Source organism: Athene noctua, chromosome 1 (genome assembly GCF_965140245.1).
Source record: "Athene noctua chromosome 1, bAthNoc1.hap1.1, whole genome shotgun sequence".
Classification (NCBI taxonomy): Eukaryota; Metazoa; Chordata; class Aves; order Strigiformes; family Strigidae; genus Athene; species Athene noctua.
The window spans coordinates 162,537,905-162,561,727 of record NC_134037.1 but is presented as its reverse complement, the minus strand read 5'-3'; the positions used below and the strand labels follow the sequence as shown (position 1 = coordinate 162,561,727).

Here is a 23,823-nt window from a genome sequence, read left to right as displayed (position 1 = left end):
CTAATAAATTCAGGTGACTGCAGGGACAAGCAGTTACTGAGGGGAAAGAAAAGAGGAAGATTGAGGTGTCAAACACCTTCTTTTAATTCTATACCTCATTTCCCTCTGAATTTAACCTGTATTAGGTTCCTACCCTTCTCTGGGTCTAGTGACATGTTTTCATGAGAAATGCACTTCTATTAAAAGCAACTTGCTATAATTTCTGTTAAATATGAGCTATATATTCAAATCTGCTTGCATGTTATGTTATCTTCAATGATTATACTGGCCAGTGTAGCAATATGGATTCTCCAGTTATAATCTGGCTGTGATTACAAAGCATATTCCTCCAAGTGAACAATGCAAAATTGTTCAAAAACTGTTGGTAACCACAATACTATTAAATGAATGTGACTTAAGATTCCATAAACAAGTATCTCGTGTAGTTTTAAGCACATGTATTTTTATGGAATAAACAGCTCAACAAAAAATAATGTTTCCACCAACACTGCTGTGAATGCACTGAAAGAGGACAATGAAGCAGAGTCAAATGACCTGCATTTTTTTTACAAAGCATTTTCAGATAATCTCTGTCGTCCAACAGCAACATTAACTCCTTTCTAGATATGAACAGTGGAAATGTTTACCATAAGTAAAGTTTATTAACTTCCAGGTTAATAGGTCTCACTTACTTATTACCATGTTAGCCTGCTTTATTCTTCCACGACAGAATAAAAAGACAAAACCAAAAATCCCAGATGCCAGCCAAAAGTGCTGCTTGTACAGCATAATTGAAAGACAGTTGAAAATGTTCAAGGTAAACAAGCCACTGTACATAGAAGAAAGAAAAAGCAATCCCAAAACCTTGCAAACAGAATGTCTGAAATAAAGTTTTCTACACTGCCTCTTAATTAAAAAAAAAAAAAAAAAAAAAATCACTCTGGAACTATACTTACCAAGCACATAGCAGTCACCTATGTTTCAACTCAAAAAAATTAGAAATGCAGTAATTACAGCTTTCATCTCACTAACTCTTCTGATTCAGAAATTTCACAGAAAGGACTAGTCCCCTGAGAAGGGATATTCATATGCAACTTCTTGTCATAATAAATCCAGTAGTTTACTGAAGTTATGAGATTGCTATATATAAAAATTTCTTAACCTTTGGAAGATTGCAATCCAAGTATCTACATCTTAAAGATATGTGCATTATTCATTTTAAAACTACAAAGCATCTTACTCTGACAGAGCAGTTAATCATACAGTTCTGAATTCTAATAAATTATTTTTAGAAATAATCTTGCAAACCAATCCAAAACAACACAACAAACAATGCTTCTATCAGTACCAGCTCTGTTAGCAAGAACTGCTCACTGAGACTGTGAAGTAGATAATACAAAACAAAGCACAATTATATATACATATGGGTATTTATACATTTTAGCATTATTGCAATGGAGAGTAAAGAAAAATACACTAAGTAATGCTTTCATGTAATCAGCTTCAATTTTTAAACTACATATTTCTCTGACCATCTATGATTGTGAATCACAGTAGACAAAAAAATACTTAACAAACATTACAATAAACATACAACTTGTCAGATGAAGCTTGGCGAGAGGAGCAGTACTGAAAAGTACTCTCCATCTCTGTAAAAATGATTCCATTTTAAGCACTATGACAACCTTCTTAAACAAGAACATATTTGCCAAATGTGTTTTCATTTACCTGATTTGCACTGCAGCTCTGTATCAAGGGCTCCAGAGAGCACTTCCTCTATTTTCTGCACTATCTGATCATTCTGACGACTCCCAGCACCAGCAACAGTGTCATCTGAAGGGTTGGCTTGCTCAGCTGGGATTGTGTCACCATTGGGCTGGCCTTCTACCTTTCCACTAACCAAAAAAAATATCAACATAATACAAGCAATTTTGAGCTTTTAACTTTCTTTTTTAAATTCAGAAGCATTTATTATACTCAACCCTTCAAAACAGTATTTCAGCTTCTTGAAGAAGCCATGATTTTAGGGAAACGTCTACCTTCTAATCAACTGTCACTTATTCACAACAGAACATGTTGTGACAACTGAGTATTAGGCACAAGGGAGGAAAACATGCTGTCGAATGTGCCACAGTCCCCGTGATTTATGTAAGAACTTGTGTAGGGTCCTCTCACAAAAATAAGCACCCATCACTCACTCTTCTCCAGTAGGTTTTGCTTGCTTTGAGATAAGGCTGAGAAAAACTAGGCGATCTTAAACGTAGTAAAATCAGTAAGGCAAATCGTACAGATGCTTTCATCTCTTCCCCTCTCGCCCCGATACAAGAGGCCAAGACCGAAAACCCGTGAGTGAAAACGGGTGCGCGTTCGCCAGGAGACAACGCGTGCGGCCGTTCAAACCCCCCCTCCCCCCCCCCTCCCTCCCTCCCTGTTTTCTCTCAAGACGCTCGCAAGGGCGCGAGCCCCCGGGCCCCGCCATGTTGACGCCGAAACGACCCGCGGAAGCCCTAGGCCCCGGCCCGTCTCTCCGCGCCCCGAGGCGGGGCCGCGCACTTCCCCTCCTCCTCCAGCACACCCCTCCTCTCCCCGCGCCCTAGGCCCCGCCGCCGCGTCGCCTCCCCCGCCGCCCCGTACAGGCCCCTTTACCCGCCGTGCTGCTGCTGCTGCTCTTCCTGAATCTCCCGGAATTTGCTAACCACAAAGGACCGAAAGATCTGCTCGATATTAGTCGCCATGACAGCCCTACCGCACCGGCCGCTCCCCCTCCCCCCGCGCTCCGCTTTCCTTCCTGCCGAGACGCGAGGCCTCCAATATCCCACAAGCCACCGCCGCAACTAGAGGCCGAGGGCCGTTGCTGACGTCCTCGCTATACGCTCCCTCGCGATTGGCTGCACCCTAACGGTGACGTACCGGGGGGGGGGAGCCCACCCCGAGCCTTGGGATGGTCGCTCTAGCGCTGAGCAAAAGCCATAGAGCGCCAGCGCCGCCTGACTTCCGGCGCAGGGGGGGGCGGGGGGGGCCGGGGACGACACACGTCTCGTGTCTCGGAGAAGTTCGCCGTTCCCCCTCCCCCCGCAGGAGCGCGCCGCGCCGCCATATTGTTGCACTCGCCCCCACCTCCCCCGCCCTCCCCACCCCGCCGGCCGCGCGCCCACGAGCAGGCGGCCGCGCGCCTCCCGGCGGACTGTGCCCCCCCCCCCCCCCCCTGCCCGTTCCCCCCCCCTCCGGTGACCAGCAAAGCCCCGGCGGGCCCGGGCCGCCCTGCCCGCCCCCTCCCCCCCCGGATGAAACCGTTAACTGCCGTTCTGCCCCCACACCGACGCTCCCCCTCCCCCACCCCGCCGTTCTCGGCCCCTCTCGCGTCCCGTACACCGAAAAGCTGCGCCTGAGCCCCCGGGAGACCGGGGAGGGGAGGAAAAGAAGGGGGAGGCGGTGGAGGGCACCGTGGTGGCCGGCGACCGCCGGTCCCTGCGGCTCCGTCCCGCGTGCCGCGTCCCCCTCTCCCCGCACGCCCACCCGCCCAGCCTTCCCCCCCGCGATCGCGGCCGTCTCCGGCGGCCACCGAGACCCGGAGCCGCCTGGGCCTCCGCGGAGAAGCCCGGCGGCTGGCACTCACCTCGCCGAGGGCCGGAGCGGCGGCGGCGGTGGCGGCGGCGGCGGGGCCATGGTGGGCTGAAGCGTGCGGCTGTGCGTGCCGGCGGGCTCGGGGCCGGTGGGGGTGGGTGGGAGCGATGCCATTGGTCTCCATGGAGCGGGGCCAAGCCCCGCGCCTCCGCCGCCGAGCGCAGGCAGCGCCTACCAGGGGGGCCTGTCCGCACGCGAGTGCTGCATCACAGGGCCCGGCGCGGCGCTGCCCTCACTCACCCAGCGGCTCCATGCGAAAGGCGCCCTCCCTCCCTCCTTCCCCCCCTCCCGCCCCCCCCTTCCCTCCCCGTCCGCCGTGAGAGCAGGCAGCCCGGCGGTGACACGCACATGTGCTCCGGGGGCTGGCTCTCTGTCTGCCGGGCCGGGCCGGCGCCCCGCGGGATGGGAGAAAAATTAAAGGAACAAAGAAAGAGAAAGAAAATGCCGCCGCCGTGAAGATATAAATGACGCCTGGGTGAAAGCCGGCCCCGGTCCACCTGCAAAGCCGCGCCTGCTCCGAGGTGTTTCTCTGGAACGCACCAAAATCGATTTGTCCCGAGTACAGCCACCTTGGGGGTCGCTTCACGCTGCCCCCAAACCAATTCTCAAGTACTACACGTATGTACAAATACGACTTTGTCATCCTCAGTCCTCTAAACCCAAATAATCCTACAGCTGGATGACTCTTCCCCCCATGCAGTTTCTTCTGGTGTCGTGAAGTAGTAACTTAGGGGGGTTAGTTGACCTAAGATAAAACACCTCAAAACCTAGGTATAACCGTTGAAATGCTGCTGGGGTCTTTATTTGCATCAGCCTCAAATTCGATGCGGTTTAATAATCACTTGCAAGACCCTTTAAAAGCAGCGTTGTTCTTTACTGTGTATATCTCTGAGGCGGTCTGCCTTAGTATTATTAACTTTGGAAAAATAATGGATCTGATACGTGGATCAATTTGCTTACTTTTATGTCACACTCAGTTTATTACATTTAAAACAGAAAGCAGTTAAATGCAAGAGACCCTTTAACAAATAACCTGTATCTTTCATGCCGTGCCAACATTGATCTATTTTAGATCTTACTAGGAAAACACTGAATCTAATTTCTGGTATTCAATGAGCTAGAGATTGAAAATGTTTGAACAATTTCAGACATATTTAGATTCCCCTGATGCAAATGGCCTTGTCTAGACCAGGCATTCTTTTACCCAGAAACAAGTAATGATATTCTGCATGGGCATAAAGTTGCTAGTAGGGGCCTTGCCAATAAACAACAAAGCTGCAAAGGCTTTCAGCAGGATATGATGGTAACTTGCCTCTTCAAAAAAACCCCAAACAAAACAGCAGCTGTATTCAAGAGAACAGCAGGTTTGACTGGTGTAACTTAGTCTGTATCGGGGGCTTCAGACAGAAAAGCTGTTCCCATTAGCGATCGTACCTCTGATGGGAGCCAAGGGGAACCCACACCATGAACCTGCCCACCTTCAGGAAAGGAACCCTCTTCAACTGCAGTTAGTTCATTCAGAGTGGCTTAACTACACTGATAGCCCTACCAGTGTAAGCCTCCATCTATACAAGGAAAATTGTGAAGACAGATCCAAAAAAAAGCAAGAGGACTTCAGTGCGTGCTGCATATTTGCTCTGGTTCCTTAAAATTAATGCGGACAAAGTCATAACTACAAAAAACACTATTCATAGAAATGAGGATCCACAGCCCCACAGGAAAGTAACTATTCCTGCTCTCCACTCCCATCTCTGCTGCAAAACCCCACAACCCTTTAGTTAAAACACCTTCATTCAGTTAGGTGTTAGGTAGTTTTCAGATTAATTAAATGAAATATTTTACTTCCATCTTGTCAAGACCAGTGATTATTGCTGATACATGTAGTGTTCAATTTGCAAACACTGTATTACAGGGCTTTACTAATAGCAGTTCTGCTGCAATCATACTTAGAGCATTTATTCATGTGTTCCCTTTTAAAGCAAGAGTCAAAGGCGTGCTTAAATATGTAAACGATATTTATTAAACCTGTATTTCACAAGCTAATTTACAAAGAACAACGAGGTTTTTACGTTACAGCTCTTGGGGGAGAAGGGGAAGCAAAACTATGAATCAAATGTGGTTTTATTGAAAGCATTGTCGCACAACTGAAGCATTAAATTGGACTAAATGTTGCCCCTCTGGCTTCATAAAGTAGAAAGTTCAGTGTGATACAAACTAAGGAGTTGGTCCTACCCAGTACTTAAAGATAGATACATAGGAGCATTCCCCCTGAGAGGACGTAGAAACAAAATCAATCTTTGCACAGCCCTATCCAGCTAACTCCGTAAACCATCACCTTTACCCTCTGGAGCGATGTTCTACTTCCTACATAAAGTAAAAACAATAACCTACATCTAGATAAGGTTTTTCAGCCGGCTCCAGCACCTGCCCGGCCCGGCTCAGCACACTCCCCAGGCAGCAACCGCCCCCAGCGGAAGATATTTCTAGACTTGAAAAATTTGCGTGCAAAAGCCAATTAGTGTCTCTCCAACCGGTAACACAGAGCCCCCTTCTCTCTCTCTCTCTCCCGCCCGCCCCGCGCCCCAGTCCCGGTCCCGGTCCCGGCCCCGGTCCCCGCCCCCGGGCCGCCCCGCCGCCATGTCGCGGGGCCCCCCTGGGTACTGTAGTTTTCGGCGGCGGCGCGGCGGAGGATGCTTTCCCGCTCCTTAAAATCCGCCTGAAGGAAAGTAAGTGTTTTTTTCGCTCTGGAGAAAGGCGCGCTCCGCGGGCCGCTGGGTGTCTGGGTCGCTGCCCGTTGCCAGCTTCCCACGGCCGGGCTGCGAGGCGGCGGCGGCGCGGGAGGGGCGAGGCGGTGGCGGGGCCATGTGCTCCCCGCGGCCCGCGCGGTAAAATGGCGGCCCGGCGCCTTCCTGCCGGCCCCTGTGCACCCAGGCGGCCGCGGGGAGCGGGCCTTCCCCGAAATCCCGGGCGGCTTTGGCTTAGCCCGGTTCCTGCTCTGCCCCGCGCCTATGGCGGTGAAGGGGTGTATGGGGATACGGTTGCTAACGGCTTATTCGTATATATAGATACTTATATAATTGCGTCTCTCCTGCTTAGATTTACTTCTGAGGAGCTTGATGTCTTAGAACTTTTAAAACTGCACTTTAAAGTATTTTAAAATGCACATGTCTTTTATTTCTATGAGGTTTTTTTTCTCTGCTCTATTTGGCTTGAAAAAGTGGTGAAATGTTTGCTTTAAAGTAAATATTAAACTTCTAACCTCTATTATGTTGGACTTTGACTCACTTTGATTCTTTCCCTGCTGTTTGCAGAGTTGGGGGCTTACCAACTTTAACATTAGACCCCTTTTTTTATTCTCTCCAGTAGTTACTCTAAATTAATGAGCAGCGTTAATACTTACTTCACTATGTTGTGTGTATAACTGAAATAGTAACAGAAAGGGCATTTCTTCTCCCCCCGTTCATTCTGGTTCTTACCTAGTAGCTTCTGCTGAGGCATCGATGGTGAAAGACACCGAGCGCTTCCAGCTTCCTACATAGAGTTTGAAGTGTCAAAATTTAGTACTTTGAGGGTGGTTGTAAAACTTTATGATCCTATTTATTTTTAGCAGCGAATCTTGAGGTAATGTTTAGCCTAGGAAATGCACAATCTGGCCGTTTGAAAGATTACACCAGGTGGCAAGGTGCCTGTCTTGCAGAGCCTCAATTCAGGCCATGTAAGATGTGTGTTTTATTCTCAGCTCTGATTCAGGCCTTCAGCATGATGCTCTGATTTCTGCAGGGGTGAAACACAGGCATTAATGACTTACCTTGTTTTATTCTCTTTTATAAAGCAGTGTGATATATCACACTCTATGGCCAGGTGAGAGCGAGGATTTTGTCCTAAATAAAACACATGAACAAAAGAAGCTTATTTAAAGCCAATGTTATAACTAAAACTCTATTTCTAGAGGCCTCTGAACTTAAACGACTCTTCATGGTACTAAAACCTAAGGAAATCAGAAGTTCTCTAAGGCTGTGTTGTTCTCCTTCGGGATGAGTCTAATGCTGCCCTAGCCTGAACTTGCAGTTCCATCATTGTATTTTGGCCATTTTGCCAGTTTAGGTGTCATGGCTGTTTGGTTTTGTACTTTCTGTTTCACCAACAGAGCTGTCTGCACAGTTGGCACGGTGAATTCCCCCTGGAAACCGATCCACATAGGAGAAAAATGTGGAGAGGCATGGATTTCTTTCCCTCCCCAGCCCTTATTTGATTCTCTGATCCAGCTCGCCTTCTGACCATAAACTGGCTTGGGCAAGATAGAGCAGTTGGGTGAGAAGGTAAATTGTGAACAGGATTTGCCACCAATTGTGTCATGGTCTCTCGATCAATCACGATGATATGAGGGTGTAGTACACAGGACAGCTGGTCAGGTGAGCCGTTTGCTGCAGCATAAATGAGCTCTTTTCACCCTCTCCAGTGGAATGTGTATATATATGCATTTACTTTACTGGGTTGGTTACTGTTGTGGCGTTAGCTTTCCAGCATTATTGTGATTTTGACCCAATTTCTGACTGCAAACCCTTGGCATACACAGGTGGGAGAGGGAAGGAGAGACTGGAGGTGGAGAAGGTGGTGGGACCAATGGGAAGCTGCACCAGCAAAGGACAGTGTGAGCCAATTGTGAAATACTAGTTGGTGAACCTACGGTTTGCGCATTTCAGCCTCCAGTTTGTCTCTTTAAGTTTGAACAGGGTCAAGCGGTTGGCCAAGGTTCACCGAGAAGGCCAGCTTGGAGCTTGCCTCGTATACTGAGATCTGTGTGTGCTCATGTCACGCAGCAGACTCTTTAAGAAATGGCTCGGTCTGCTGATAAGAGCTTTAATTCAGAAAGCAGAAGAGCTAGGTTCAGCCTGAGGGGGTTTGGGACCACGAGACCTGGTTGTTGGCAAGTTTGGGAGCCAAATAAAGGATGGCAGGTTGCTGGGAGGGAGTATGGCAGCAGCCTAGCTGTTGAAGTCGGGAGTAGGAGGTCCTAGGTTTTAGCTTCTTCTCCAATCCATTTCAGTTTTACAGGTCTATGAAAAAAACACATAAATGGTCCTGATTGCTAGGGCTAGAAACTAATACTACACTCAATGGGGTGGCAGCCAAATTGACTTCCCAGTTTTGTGTTTTTCCTGTCCCCTGTGAATCTTCATTGCTTTTTCTTCTCCTGCCTAACTTCCAGAGGATGCGTAAACCTTCTCCTTTAGTACAAAGCCAGGTGATAAGAGCTCTTCTTCAGGGACTGGGGGGTGTGGGTTTGAACCTTCTCAGTAAGGCTGGGCTTACATTCTTTGTGTTTGGGGTAAGTGCTGTGTCTGCTGTGCCATTTTGTAGCCTAAGCTCTAGGAAAGGTAGGAGTTAAGATGCTCTGGGCAAGGACCATATCTTTTGTACAGAGAAATTTGGATGCCTGCGTCAGGTTTTCTGAATCTCAGTGTTGGGAAGCTAAGGTATTGCAGCTTTTAAGTAGGCTGCAGCCAAGGTTAAATGTGTGCTGTGATACAGCAGATTGCTGCTGCCTGAAAGGCAATTCTTGCCCTTGAATCCTTCTGCTCAGCTCTGTTGTCCCATCTATTTGCTGTCACTAGACCTTTGCTGATTGCACTTCAAGACAGTTCATCTTACAGAAATCTGTTTTGGATTGTGGGTTGTTTTTTGTTTTGGGTTTTCTTTTTTTGCTCAGGTTAGTTTTATGAAATCTCAGTGGATTGTCTGTGCTCAAGTCAGCACCAGAGCCAGTACAAGGAGAGGGAAAGTGTCTGGGTTCATGACATCCCCTTTCAGTGACAACAAATATATGAATGGGTCCAGCATTAATGCACATGTAAGTTTTTGCAGCAGAGTGTAAACCTGCTTGAGTAACAAATACCTTTTAATGAAGGGCTGAAGCACTTCGGATGCTGCACAGTGCAACATTTTACATATACCTGTGTGTTACCATTGTCACTCCAATTTTGTTGGAACTAAGACGCTACAAATCATCTTTGGTTTGTGGCATCTTTTTCACACAGGTTTTCAAGATTTGGCTCACCAAAGCAAAACACACTCCACCCAGGTGTCTCAATCAAGGAGCACAGAGAAAACAACGTCATTGGAGCTTAATTTAAAAAAAAAAAAAATACATTATCTGAAACAGTGAGGTGCCACCAGTCATACCCTTTATTGTTTGTGCTATATTGCATAGATCTTATTTTAATTGCAGCTTTTTACTGCTTTAGTTAGGGGTGAGGTAATAAGGCAATGACTTATTACAAGACTCCACCTAGTTGAGATAAAATGTTTAGGTAACTTGCACCACATACTTACGATATGAAACTGAAACTTGGGAAGAAATCGCTTAAGGAGGTGACGTTTTCTTATAGAGTTATCTTCATAAATGCATCCAAGGAACTGAGTTTAACCCCCAGGTATGCACACAGGATCAGTTCAAGAAAGAGTTGATGGCTCCTGTCCCTTCCTTATTATTAGGGAAGGGGCAGCAACTGAATTGGTAACCTCAAATCTCACCTTGCTTTGTGGAGGAGTCAGGATGGGGAAAGCTATCAGATACTGTTAGTTTTGCCTTCCTCACTTTATTTTCTCTGCTCCACAGGCCCTGACCTAGTGAAAGAGTTGCCCAGCTTCTTGGTGAGCCCTACCTTTTGTGGAGGATAAAGATCTCTAGTCTGACGCTCGTCCCTATTGACTTACTACTGGCAACCTCAGGGATAGGCTTTGGAAATCAACTTGTCTTCACTCTGTCCTCATGTTTTATTCTCATGGATACACGGAGTGATTATCTTCTTTCTGCTTTTCTGTTCTTACTTCATATAAGGACTCAGTAACAGACCCTTATCTGAAATGCCACGTCTTTATTTTAAAACATCTTTTAAACAAACATATCTTCCTTCTTTACAATAGCAGACAATACTTGCTGAAGATAATTATGTACCGTTTTGGAATCTTTAAGGATTTCACATATTGCTTCCAAAAAAACCTCTGTGTGTGATAATCCTCACAGAAGAAATATCTACCTTGTGAATGGCTTTTAGTGTTTTGAGAACAAATTCTTGACTCCTGGATTAGTGACAAAATAAAAAGAAATGTCGCCTCTTGGAATTTTCATTTTAATGCCACATCTTGCTGGGCCTACACAACATCTTTCTATGTCAGTGTGAAAAAGAAAGGCTGCCACTGCTAGATGTGAGCTTCCTAAACGGGACTTGCCACCAGAAGTTCTTCTCTACCTCCATCCCTAAGTAAAAGTTGCTAAGATACCACTTGTGGGATACACAAATAGCGCTGAATTTCAAAACAAATGGCTGATACTTATTTCTTCCACACATTTTGTTATAAAATGGTTAAATTTTATTTGAACATATGATACACGGCTTGTTCTATTTACCTGCACCCATATAAAACTTTATGATGTATATTATTAATTTTTCTCCAGCTGACAGTAGTATTAGAATATGTTACTTGAGGGGAAAAAAGGAAGTGATTCTTTGACTGAGTTGCCAGCATGGTGAGTTACTTTAGCTGGCAACAGTGTCACTGGATCTTCAAGCCTGTCCTGCTATTTTTAAGCAGTAGACTTAACGGAGTGTGAATGTACATTATGAACTTTATTCTTTCGTACTGTTGATAGGACTATGCATAGCCTCATTTTTATGCATAGCCAAAGTGCATAGCCTCATTTTTAGATAAAAAGACAATGTTTACAATCTGATTAGAAAAAAGTTTTTAACTGCAAAAAATACCTGGGGTGGTACGGAATTTATTTTGCATGTTTAGAAACAACAGGATGTGCTGCTCCTGCTCTGCAAAGTTTTTGCTTCTCACTCCTAGACTATTTGTGTGCAAGTTTGTCCCCTCTTTGCAGCTGGAATGGCTGGACTTTCCCGTTCATTGGCTAGTTGCACAGTGTCGTCAATGGGGCGGTAATATTGGGACAGGGGTACTACATTTTAACCAGAGGCTGCTTATCTCCTTTCTCTTTGCTCATCTGAACTCTTGAGTACTACTTTACTCAAACTGGCAGCACATAGGATAGAGTGAGTATGTTCTCTGTTTGGGTTTAAACCTCTGCACTCAGTTCTGAGGTACTTGTAAGAAAACTGTAATGTGTATAGTTCAACTTCTTATTGATAAAATTGGCCTTAAAAATTGCAATTTAATGATGACTCCCTGGACAGCACTGGAAATGTGCTGGTTTTGCATAGTTAAGTTGGAGATAGCTGCCTGCTACATGATAAATGTTTATTGTTTTATATTGCACTCTTCTGTCCTAGGTTACTGCCTTTATCTAATTCATCCATTAAGCCAGTCCCTTATTCTTTTATCTTTTCTTTTTGCTTGAATTGTAATATAAGAAGAGGTTTAGCATAACTTGGTGTCCCAACTATGTGTATCATAACTGATGATTTTTAATCCAACATGTTTTTTTTTTTTATTGTAAGTAATCATGGAGTTTTGTAATTCAAACATCTCTGCAATTTTGCAACATGTATATTTTGTCAAACACTGTTGATTAGAAAGCTATTGGTGTCCCCCCCCCGACTGAAACTACAGTTAAATTTTACCTACAGTTGTTTAGTTCATAGTGAACAACTCGGTATTAATTTTCTGTATTTTATCCTTCTATTCATGTTTATTTTGTCTTTATTCTGACTGGATGTTTTGCCTAAAAGTATCACTCTGAACAAATCATTCCTTTATTAATGGATTAAAATACAGTAGCAAATGGCATAGGAATACCTTCTAAAACGTGTGGGCTCTTCCTGTCTAAAGTTTATTACAGAGGGCTTGGATTTGAAAATCAGGCTCACCAGACGCATCGCATAGTGCCTGCAGAGCAGAAGCTGTCTCCTGTGTAGTCCAGGTCCTCAGAAAGGACGGGTTTCACCAGGGTCAGAGCTATCAACAAGTCCAGCTATAGCAGCTGGCAGGAGGGAGAGGCACACACCCCTGCCTTATCAGTTGACTGAAAAACTGCTTTCTATCATGTCTTTTTGCTTCTCCCTTAGAAATCTTTTTTTTTTTTTTCCCCTTTTGTTTGAGATGTGCTTTGTGCTAGTCATCCTCTCTTGTCCTCACGCAAAGGAGAGGACCACAGAGGAGATCTGAGTTCTCACTGCTCTTAGAAATGGAGCTATCACCTGAGTGTATTCAAAGTGCATTGTGTGTGTGTGTGTCGGGTTTTTTTCCTCTGAGCTTGCCTTGGGAGGCACTGTACACATTGGCAAGCACAGGTCAGTGACCAGTTGCTTGATGGAAGAGGCACAGGGAGCGACCAAGGGTTGCGTGTTACGCATGCAGGGATTACATCAGGGAGGTGGGTTGTTCCTTTTGACTAGAACTCTTTAACTGAGCTGTGTTCCTCCTCCCGATGAATGGGATGTGATTCGCACAGCAGAGGGACACATCAGACCTATTCGCTGGCCATGCAAAGCCCTTGGAATAAATTGTGCCATTTTCAGCACAAAACTGTTTTTGTTTATTCTCATTACTTACAATGATTAAGCCATTTTTTAGAGGTTTAGATTATTATTTTGCATATGTTAAGATTTATAGTTCTCAGGTTATTTTTTGAAGTACTGCATGCTGCACATGGGCTTAAGACCACCTGCCAATTTGTAGCTGCTCACTGCTCCGCTGAATTGCTTCTTCAGGGACTGTTTGACTTCTGTGAATAAAACTCTCACTTTAACCAGTGCAGTGACATCATTTGTATATGTAATTTATATATGGTTGAACTAATATGACTCTAACAGCTTATTCTTTGAATAGCTTAGGAGACTAGCCTTTGCTTCTCCGTGAATTCCAAATAAAGACATAGGTACATATTTTATAAATTATGTACTTACTTATTTCTTTATTATGCTATTTTCTGAATTCCAGTGGTTTTTTTCAGTGAAAGTGAACTCTTCTATTCCCTTGCTAGCTGTGTGATATCATTGATGGGATAGCAGTTCTGAGGTGACATACTTCAGTAAATATGTAGAGAATATGTGTAGAAGTAATATATCTTAAAAAGCAAAGGCTAACTTTCAAAGCTGCTCAAAGAAAAAAATGTAATATTGACATCAGTCCAATATGTGTAAGTTATGTGTACACACACAAATAATGACACAGGGAGAGTGAAACTGAGAGATTTCATTTTTGTGACCATTTTGTTTCCAAACTGCTGAAAAAGTTTTGGACAGTTTAAAATTGTAATGAAATTGCAGCTTTCGTTCCTACATCTATTTCCACAGGCCAAAAGAGTGTTAATGTGTTTTTCTAAAACTCCATGGAATGGGAGAGAGGAGTGGATGTCCAGCAGTACCTTCTCAGAGCCAGCTCCTTTATTAATGACACCTGGTCATCCCTGTTGTTTGCCTTGTGGTTGTTCTCTCCTAAGGAAAGCCAGAGCTGGAAGTTGATTTCCCTGTCTCATCACTCTTAGCCTTTCCTCTTCATAAAGTATTTAGAGCTCTTTTAGATACTGCCTCTTAAAACTCTTGAGTGGTCCTATTCAGCTCTTAACACTGTAAAACTGTGTTCCTACAGTTAGTTCATCAAATGGGCTTTGCTCTTTGCAGACTTGAATTCTCCAGGAATTTCTATAGGCTACACATCACAGCCTGGACATCATAAGGGTTTTTCATATATCACAGACTTATATATAACTTGAAGTAGTTGCCAATCTGACTAAAGGAAAACCAGGATGGGTTGCCCTCCGGGTTACTTCTGTGTTCTGGAGCAGTTCAATCTTTGACATTTAGTTTATATCACATCTGATTAAGTCAGTTATCCATTTTCATGTACATCTCTTGTTTGGTTGGTTGGTTGGTTTTTTAACCAACAAAACCCTTATAGAAATACTGTTGCCTGAAACAAAGTGACATTCACCTCTGTTGTGAGCTGTGTTGCACCCAACACTTAAAACCGTGGTCTGTGAAGCTCCTCTTGCTTTCCTAACCTCACACCGCTAATTCTGGCTGTTTTGCTTCTGGTTTTATGCAGACTAATGGCCGATCGAGTGCTTGTTATTGGCAGTGGAGGGAGAGAGCATGCGCTGGCCTGGAAGTTGGCCCAGTCTCCACATGTAAAGCATGTGTTTGTTGCTCCAGGAAATGCAGGAACAGCTGATAATGGAAAGATTTCCAATTCAGGTAAAACTAAAAAAATACCATTTTTAAATTTGATAACCAGTAAGTTGTTCTATTCATCAATCTCAAATCACAGCTGTTATACGATGATTATTATTATTACCATTTTTTAACGTTTTGGACATGTGAAATTGACCATATAAATGCAGTTAAGAAAAAAAAAATGTCTGAGCAAAGCCTTGTGCAACTACCACTCATTTTATATGATCTCAGTTGTGATACCTAATTCTTTAGGTTGGGGGATGGAGGATGCAGCCAGAACTCCCATCTATCTGATGCCCATTCCTCAGGGAATACAGCTCAGGATAGCTGCTGCGGCTCCCACCTCCCAGCAGCCTAGCAGGGAAAGGCTGGTGGTTTCTCTTAGTACCCACTGCAGTTCTACTGCTGGTCGGTGAACAGCTGAAAAGTGCCTCAAGCAAGTTGCAGCACCTAAAGTACTAAATTCACTACTATATTCTCAAAAGTGCATTGAAGCCCTGTGATCTCTACAACCTTTGATGAGAATACTTTCTCACTTGGAATGTTCAACCATAGAAGAACATTCATTCCTTTGTCTTATTGACCTTAAGAAGTTAAGGTTATTTTCAAATGTTTCTCTCTTTGTATTGACTGCCTATTTTGAGGTTGTAGCTTAATATGTTAAACTCTGACTGCTGTAATTGAAACTATTTATAGTCATTAGTTTTGAGAAATCAAGCTTAAGGTATTTCAAATTGAGCATCCAAAATTATGTGCTGCATTAAAAAAAAAAACAACTTGTTTAAGGTGCTTGCCTGGAGGCACACAATGAATCAGTATAAAACCAGGGGTAATTACTCAGAGATTCCCATCTTGTGCCCTTTATATAACAGATTCTGAGTTAGGTACTTTAGACAACCGACTTAAGTTTCCACTTTAAAACACGGTAACATACAGAATTAAAGTTAACGTAGTATGCATGTGGATATGAATTATATACAGCAGTTTTCTGCACTCGTATTTCCATGTGAGTAAAATCTTCTTTTTGTTACCATCTCATGTGGAAACATGAATCCTGTCAGATTCTTGTACAGCAGGTAATTATCGTATTTAATTCCATTGGAATGCTTAATTACAGGCTGTTTAAATAACTTTGTCCTTAATTTCTTTGACTAGTCACTGTATCGTAAGTAGTTTTTTGTTCTATTTGGCCTCTGAGGAGAGGGCTCAAGGAAGAACCTGACACAAAAGTCATATTTCCTTCTTATCCCCAAAAGTCAAACAAAAATCTTTACCCTTGTGCAAAATGGAGTCAATGCCAGTCTGTATGGCCTGCAGAATGTTAATTTCAGTATTTTTTCACAAGTGGTATCTTTTGAAAACTGATGTGCTTTTCTCTCACCTGTTATTCCATAAAAAATATTGCACCCTCAACAGTGGAAAGTATTTGAGCACGTGCATAATAATGCTCGAGCCAGGTCCATGATATCTACCATGTGTACTAAAATCTTTTTTTCTAGACTATGAGCTCACATGTACTTTGGGAGAGAAATCCTCAGCCAACCAGGAGGAGGGAAGAATCTAGAATTTGTGAAGAGTTTGGTTTTTAAGGAAACAATTTGTCTTATCCACTCAGGCATTTTAGTCCTACGACTAGGGTCTAGATTTTAACCCAGGGTAAAAGAATGGAAAACAGCTTTACAGAATCATATGAGGCCTATTATATTGTGTGAGCCTGGGCAACAATGTCTGTGAAACTGCTACCATTGTTTCTTGGTTTTTTTGGTATGATCAAGATTTGGCCCTGAAAGTTCATCCTCCTTTCATGGTTCATGAGGTTGCCTTTAATTAGCATTGCAACGCTGATTCTCAGATGATTTCTGAAACATAAAGGTGATCTTAAAATTGCAAATAACCTTAAATCCTTCAAACTTTGCCTGTATCTAAGTGGGAAAAAAAAAAAAGTTTTCATGGCTAATTTGAGTCAGTAATTGTTTCTGACAATAAAGACAGATTTAGGTTGAGTGACTAAATATAATTTTATATTAAATTTATATTTAATTAGCAGGGCAATTGTGGTGCCCAAAGCTTACAGAATGGTTCGCTGAATCCGCAGGTAGACATATGCATGTCTGTGAATGGACTTTAGCATCGTGACACCTCCTTCCATCACATTTTAGCTGTCAGTGTAACTTATGCTCTTAACTTTAAGGTCCAGCTTGGAAAACCTTGGTCCAAGGTCCTTCTGTCTGGTTTGAAAGGAATGTTTAGCTGTCATTTTGAGAAATGAAACACAGCTTCAAAAATGCCCCGCTTTCAGTCTACATCCTGAGGAAAATCATGTTTGGGGGAAAAGTTAAAATTATATATTGACAATGTGATTTATTCTTTTCTGTTTGTTAGTAGGACATTTCCACATCATAAAAATCTTGTGCCATATTCACTGTTGATACCAGTAGTAGATCAGACCTGTGACAAGAGAATTGGGGATGAAAAGCTCAGTCACCTGATGGGCTCTTTCGTTTCCCTGCTCCCCTTCACATGGATTAATCTTGCAGGGAACAGAGGTTGTCCCTCTTCAGTTGCCCACCAGAGCTCCTATTCTCTTTGGCCAGGATCTGCTGTTCTCCAGCTGCTTTCACAACAGCCCCATGGGACTGAAAGACAATATTGACCTTTATGTTAATCAGTACTTTAAAGCCAAGTGTGTTATGCTTTTGTTTTTGCTCTCTTGTGAGCCAGAAGTCAGTTGGCATAAATTACACACGGAAGTCAAAGGCCTTTGCTTCTCCTTACTTACAAATGTTGGTGGAGCAAAATAATTGAACTATTAAATAGGTTTCAAGGAGGTAATTTTTATTAGTGTTCAGGCTGTTTTTTAACCCCACTCCACCCAAATAGGGTAAATAACCAAAATGTAGGTTTCAGATAGTTGCTTTTATGCCATCTCTTAGGCAGAAATAGCTGCTTCTCTTGTGGAAGCAGGCAGTTTATTCATACAGGATGGCAAGAGCACAGTGGGCACTGACACAGAATCATGTCTGTTTGTCCAGCAGAAACTGCAGTATCACTGCCTCTCCTTTCTCTCTCATCACTTCCCCGGAAACTTGCTCCTGGCATGCTTGCCAGTAGAGTCATTAACAGAAGTTCACAGACAACTTAAAACAAAGTAGTCCAGCTTCAAGGAGGGGCTGTGCTATGCTGTGCTGTGCCCCCTTTGCCAGCTTTGTGCCCTAATGTCTTAGTCTCCTCCCCACAGGGTCAGCCAATCCATGCCAGGCCACGCTCCCTGCTTTTTTGGCTCTCTCCAGGTTCGTGTTCCCATCCTCTGTAGACCTTGGCTTTATTTATTCTTGATAAAAGCAGTGGCATTGCATTGCCTTTGCGTAAATTTTTTGTCATGAGACTTGACATGATTGTCTTTCATGCAAGCTTTTTCTTTTGTTTACACAGTTTTTGACATTCCAAGTATGGTCATATTAAATGTTTGTTTATGGAAAGATAACGGTCGTAGAAACCTAAGACCAAATATCCTCACCCATAATTACAGCACCTGCCTTATTAAGTTCAGACTAATGTAAGAAAAAAATGTTCAGATTCCCCTTTGTTTCAGTGGGGTCAGTTTAGTGCGGCAATTTTTAGCTGGCACTACAGAAAGAAGGAAAGAAGAAAGCAGTTGCAATCCCACCACCACCCAGTTGTTCCTGTGTTGTTCCTGTCCCCTACACCATGATGACACAAATGTGTAAAGCTTCATGGTAACCCTATTCAGGGAGGAGACTGGCTGAAAAACATAGATTTTTTTTTTTTTTTGCTTGTGAGTTATTTTTCACTTGGATCCTTTACGATGCTTCTTGTGCTGGCAAACAGGATGCTCCTAGAGATTAAACCAGTTTACTGTATGGCAGTGTAGGGAAACCCAAAACTTCTTTTCTCACCTTCAAAAGCAAGGTGGGTTGACAATGCATGTCAAACCACAGACCGTGCCCATGTCTTTGGACTAAGCCTTGTGTTTATATATTAGTGTTTTCCTCACTCTTCCAGATTCACAGTGACATGCCATTCAATAATGTGAGACTGATGAAAATGCTGCTTCAGTGTTATGTGATAAATAAGTGCTAAGCAACAGTAATGAATGCAGTCTTACCACTCTTTTGTATCTTTGACAGCTGTTTCAGTCAGCAATCATGCTGCACTTGCCCAGTTCTGCAGAGATCAGGAGATCAGACTGGTCGTGGTTGGTCCAGAGGTTCCTCTTGCTGCCGGTAGGATAAAGCAAGCTAAAATTCATAGCCTTCATAATTTAGGAAGAAAAGTAAATTTTAGTCACCATCTTTTGTACATCACTGACACTATCTGAGTGTCTGAGTGTCTTCAGTAGGAATGAAAACAGATTCTCCATGGCAGAATCCTGAAATTCAGGGTTGTGATGAAAATGAATTTCTGAAGGGTACTGTGTGAGCTATATAACAGTTAAAATATCCTTAAATATTCAGTTTCTTTTTAAGTGCTTGGGATTAGTAAAAGAGGCATCAAAGTGTTTCCTATAGGAACCTTAACTAGACTTTTGATTTTCCTATGGATTTTTCATTTTTTGAAATAATAATAATTTGAGACTTGGTTAAAAAAATTAATAAACATGCCGACAATTTTTATGTTTTAACCTTTCACATGATCAACAGTTGTCATCTTCACAAAAGGCTAATATCCACTTTGTAGCTAAAAACTATAATAAAACAAGGGGGGATTGTCATCGCTTACCAAATGCAGCAGATCTTCTTAGCCCCAGATACGGCAGGGTTACCTGCTCATGGTTACAGTGAAGAATGTATCTAAGGCCCATCTGATAAAATAGGCCCTGGCTAGATATATATGGCTTATCATTCCTGACATACTTGTTCCAATGAATCAGTGCATCTGTAGACTTGGACTACCTGTTTCCTATAAATCGTCTGGTGATTTACAATTTTTTTTTTTGTGTTGTCATTTTTAGGAATTGTTGATGACTTGACGGCAGCTGGAGTAAGGTGTTTTGGTCCAACATCAAAGGCAGCTCAGCTGGAGTCCAGTAAGAGCTTTACCAAAGCCTTTTTGGATCGTCATGAGATCCCAACTGCAAGATGGAAATCTTTTACTGATCCTAAAGCAGCATGTAGCTTTATTAACAGGTAAAATTTTTGTCGTTTTAGAAATATTTTTTTTTACAGCAAAGTACAATGTGCTAGGTATCCGAAACAATCAGATGATTACTAATTTATTAATACTTTTGGCTGTGATAGAACATCTGTAGAGGTTTTAAAGGATAATCTGATATGACACTATCACGCTGCAATAAGTCTGACAGTTAGATGGTTCTTATTTACTGCTCTAAAATGAAAATAATAGTCAGGGTTCAGTTTACAGGAGAATATAGGACAAGCTTTTATTTTGCCTACTGTGGAAACCCAGCTTGCAGACTGATAGTCATATATTCTGTCTTCTTTGTACCTTTTCTCCAAGAATATAAATTCTGCATTGGAGACTTACGCAGGAAATTATGATCTACTCATCAAAATACAATCCAGGTGACCCAAAAATGATACAACAGTAAATTATTAAAAGGAAAGCAACCTTTCAGTAATGAAATTCAGTGGTGGGGAAAGAACAGGAAGCAGAAATCCTTCATGGGCATAGCATAATGAGAGAAGCCTTGTTTTTATTTGTGTGTTATTCAATAAGGTAAAACGATTGCTATGAAAACTGATAAGTGTTTTGATCTTTCAACTATTGAAATATTCAAAATGCCTACAAAATGTATTTGCAATATAGAGTGTTTACTCTTGAATCTCTCTTTCTCTTTGAAGTGCAAACTTCCCTGCTTTAGTTGTAAAGGCTAGTGGCCTGGCAGCTGGCAAAGGCGTAATTGTGGCTTCCAACAAGGAAGAAGCCTGCAAAGCTGTTACTGAAATCATGCAGGTGAGTAGAAATGTCATGCACTAACTGGAGGAGTTCTCACACAAAATAAGTTGTTAACCATCTCAGAGTTTCAAAGATATTCTTTATTTCTATGTAATAAGAACTTGACTGAACGACATCAAATCTTTTATCCATTATTTGGACAGCTAGGAAACTCTGTCATATTTATTGCTTGGGGCAGGGTACTCTTTCTAGGCATTGTTCCTATAGACTGAAATAAAATAATTCTTAATGAAAACGCACACTTATTTCCATATGTATTTCTAATGGCGGGGGGGGGGGGGGGGGGCGTACCATTTTTGAGACTGCTGCGATCAAACAGGTACTACAGTGCTGTAATATTAACACTGTGACTGAGCTGGATCTTGCAAGCAACATCAGCTTTAGGACTCCAGTCACACGCACTTAAACGTGCAGTAGAATTCCAGTGGAATTTTTTTCAAGTTAAGTATACATTTAGGTAGGATAGTCAACAAATATATTAGGACCATCAAAATCTGAAGAGTAGCAAAATGAAGCAATTTAATCTGAACAGTTAGGAACATAGAACTGGAAAATACGACACATACAAGTCAGGTCCTTAGCTGGTGTCAGCAGCACAGCATCTTACAATTCAGTGAAGCTATGCTGATTCACCGGAGATGTTGTCAGACACACTTCTGTTTCATGAGTTAGAATATAGAGTCTGCACTCATATTTTGTTGTGTGTGTATGGTTATTGGATAAATACATGTCTTAACATGTGGCCCAATGTCTTGAACAAAAAAAATGTATGTTAGAGGGTCTGATAGATGCACAAAATTTTTTTGTCAGTTGGAGTTGGTTGTTCTTAATTGCCTGAATATGCAGTCAGTGTTAGAACATTGCACTGGAATATGAAAATATTGCCCCCTTCCAATGTATTCTATAGAATTGGACTTTCTTATAAATTAAATTTCAGATTATAGACTTGACAGACATTGGGATTAGTCCAGTATCATGAATGCAAACTTCAGAAGGTAAAGCATGAAGAATTTCTCAGTAAGTTATAAGTATCATCTGCAATTTAAAATGGTCAAACATAAAATCTGCATTTATTTAAGAATAAACAGAAAAAAGGAGCAAAAATTTTACCATTGCTGACATACCCAAGGTGGAGAATGGATTAATAGTCTCAAAACTGTGTTGCATTTTTCTTGCTGTACTAAAAATATTTGTTCTTGTTGCATTTTGAATAGTTTAAAATAACTGAAACAGAACTAAAGAAATTTTGGTTTTACTGTAGGATAAGACTTTTGGCACAGCTGGGGAAACTGTTGTTGTTGAAGAACTTCTTGAAGGAGAAGAAATTTCTGTAAGTGTGCATCTCACTGTAACACTTTGATTATACCTGTTCTAAACTATTTAGGTAACACTGTGTGAGTACCTACAGCAGGGATGTATAGGATTTTATTACTTAAAAACAGTTACCTGTTTATAAATAAAGTTGTATTAATTAGACAGCTGTGTTAAGAACCAGACTTACTGCAGTCTGTTAAAATAATTCAAATTTAAAAAAAAAAAACGTAATCAACTGTTGCCACATGGGAAAAAAAAATCAAACCTTAAAAATGGCAGCAGAGACAGTATAAGATGTCCCTTCCCTTCCACATTGCTATCTCTTCACTGCCATTTGTCTTCAATTCAGTTATATTAGTTACCTGTTCATGAAGCTACAACCTAAAGACCTTTTTTCAAAGAAATCAGCAACACCACCTTGCATGTTTTCTGTGTTGTGGTTTAGAGCACAGTGCCATGTGAATCAGTGCAGTAACAGGATGGTGAAGTGCAGAGCAAGGCAGGGAATGGCTGGCAGAAAGGGAGGATGGAGATTTTCTTTAATCAGCTTTGCTCATGAAGAGAATATGCTGAACTGCATCATGAGGGAGCAGTAAACTCCTCTGGAGCAAGGGAACAATCAACTCAAGACAGGCTCAGGCAGGATCCTCTTTTACCAGTTTCCTTGCCAGAGATATTACAGTGTGGAAGTGCACCCGGGGACAAAGGACCTGGAACCAAAGGCTGCTGAATGTTTTGACAGTGTTGATTTACTCTGCAGATGTAGAGAGAACATTTCCTTCATTTTAAAGTGATTGAGCTCCTTCATTTAAAAAAGTATATCTGATTTAATTAGCAGAGTGTGAAGGAGAAAAGGTGAATTAGAGCCTAGGTTTTGAGGTGGCAGGGCAACTTGACACCTGCATCACACAAAGTAGAACAGCCAAGTGCCAGCTCAGGTTCCTGAGTCCTGGAGCTGGAATTGACTTATGCTGGATGTTGTGAACATTCATCTTGGAGGTGGTGGTATTTATAAAGTAAGCCGTCATCTTCAACTGTTGCCAGTCTTTGCATAGTCTGGTTTCCTGCTTGAAGAAATTAGATGTGCAGATATTGGTCATCCTTTTTCCTTCCTGGTTGTCTTGACCTTTTTAGGAACTAAGGGGTTATCCAGATCTTCATTCTCTGGCGGAAAATATGTAATGCTCTTAATTAGTTCTTAGGATACTAGCAGACTTACTGTAATATAACACAATAATATAAACACACAGTTTAAAGGGTTTTTTCCTGTAGTGACTGACAACATGAAGAAAACGTACTGCTTGCCTTACCTGTCAAAATAACTCACCTTCCAAAAAATGACTGTAGTATTTAATATATTAATATTTTGTCATTTTCAGGTTTTGTAGGGGAATCCTTGCTTGTTTTACAATTAGCACTATAAAATGTTTTTGAGTGCTGCTAGCAGTAGTCCAGACAGTGAAGATCATCATCCAGTTACAGAAGATGCCAGCAGGCTTATTGCTATGAAGATATTGAGCATAAAAGCATCTGCTATATAAGTAATTTATAAATAAATCAAAAGTAAATAGTATTATCAGCAAGGAAAAGGAAATCTTGAAAGGAATGTAATGCCTTCCTTCTGGGACAGAGTGGGAGGGAAGAAGTAGCTTCAATCGTGGAATATTTTAATTATTTTTTTTAACCTTTTGAGTATTTCTTTTCAGTACAACTATTGATGTATGTTATAATTTTTTATATGTTATATTAAAGGTAATTTCTGTAGGATGGTCACACCAAAATGAGGCACTGTTTCCCAAGGGAAAAGGGAAATATTTAGAATACTGTA

The 23,823-nt window shown here is 42.1% G+C and overlaps 2 protein-coding genes across 5 annotated transcripts in view; one reads left to right on the top strand and one right to left on the bottom strand.

Annotated features, from left to right (window-relative positions):
• SON (SON DNA and RNA binding protein) overlaps positions 1-3,867 on the bottom strand; it is a 40,127-nt gene extending 36,260 nt beyond the window's left edge. For 2 of the 3 annotated variants that reach the window (XM_074903211.1, XM_074903231.1), the window contains exons 1-2: positions 3,596-3,867; positions 1,708-1,874 (exon numbers count right to left, since the gene is read on the bottom strand). In XM_074903211.1, the coding sequence (XP_074759312.1) occupies positions 1,708-1,874; positions 3,596-3,717 (289 nt within the window). In that variant the 5' untranslated portion in view covers positions 3,718-3,867. Of the gene's footprint in view, positions 1-1,707; positions 1,875-2,625; positions 2,788-3,595 lie in introns of those variants that run through there. The other variant, XM_074903221.1, reaches the window with a different exon arrangement.
• A 2,364-nt stretch (positions 3,868-6,231) lies between these two features.
• The window catches only part of GART (phosphoribosylglycinamide formyltransferase, phosphoribosylglycinamide synthetase, phosphoribosylaminoimidazole synthetase), a 39,620-nt gene continuing 22,028 nt past the window's right edge, over positions 6,232-23,823 (top strand). Inside the window, exons 1-7 of one of the 2 annotated variants that reach the window (XM_074903189.1) lie at positions 6,232-6,329; positions 10,223-11,663; positions 14,617-14,765; positions 18,893-18,988; positions 19,717-19,891; positions 20,567-20,678; positions 21,943-22,011. In XM_074903189.1, the coding sequence (XP_074759290.1) occupies positions 14,621-14,765; positions 18,893-18,988; positions 19,717-19,891; positions 20,567-20,678; positions 21,943-22,011 (597 nt within the window). In that variant the 5' untranslated portion in view covers positions 6,232-6,329; positions 10,223-11,663; positions 14,617-14,620. Of the gene's footprint in view, positions 6,330-10,222; positions 11,664-14,616; positions 14,766-18,892; positions 18,989-19,716; positions 19,892-20,566; positions 20,679-21,942; positions 22,012-23,823 lie in introns of those variants that run through there. The other variant, XM_074903196.1, reaches the window with a different exon arrangement.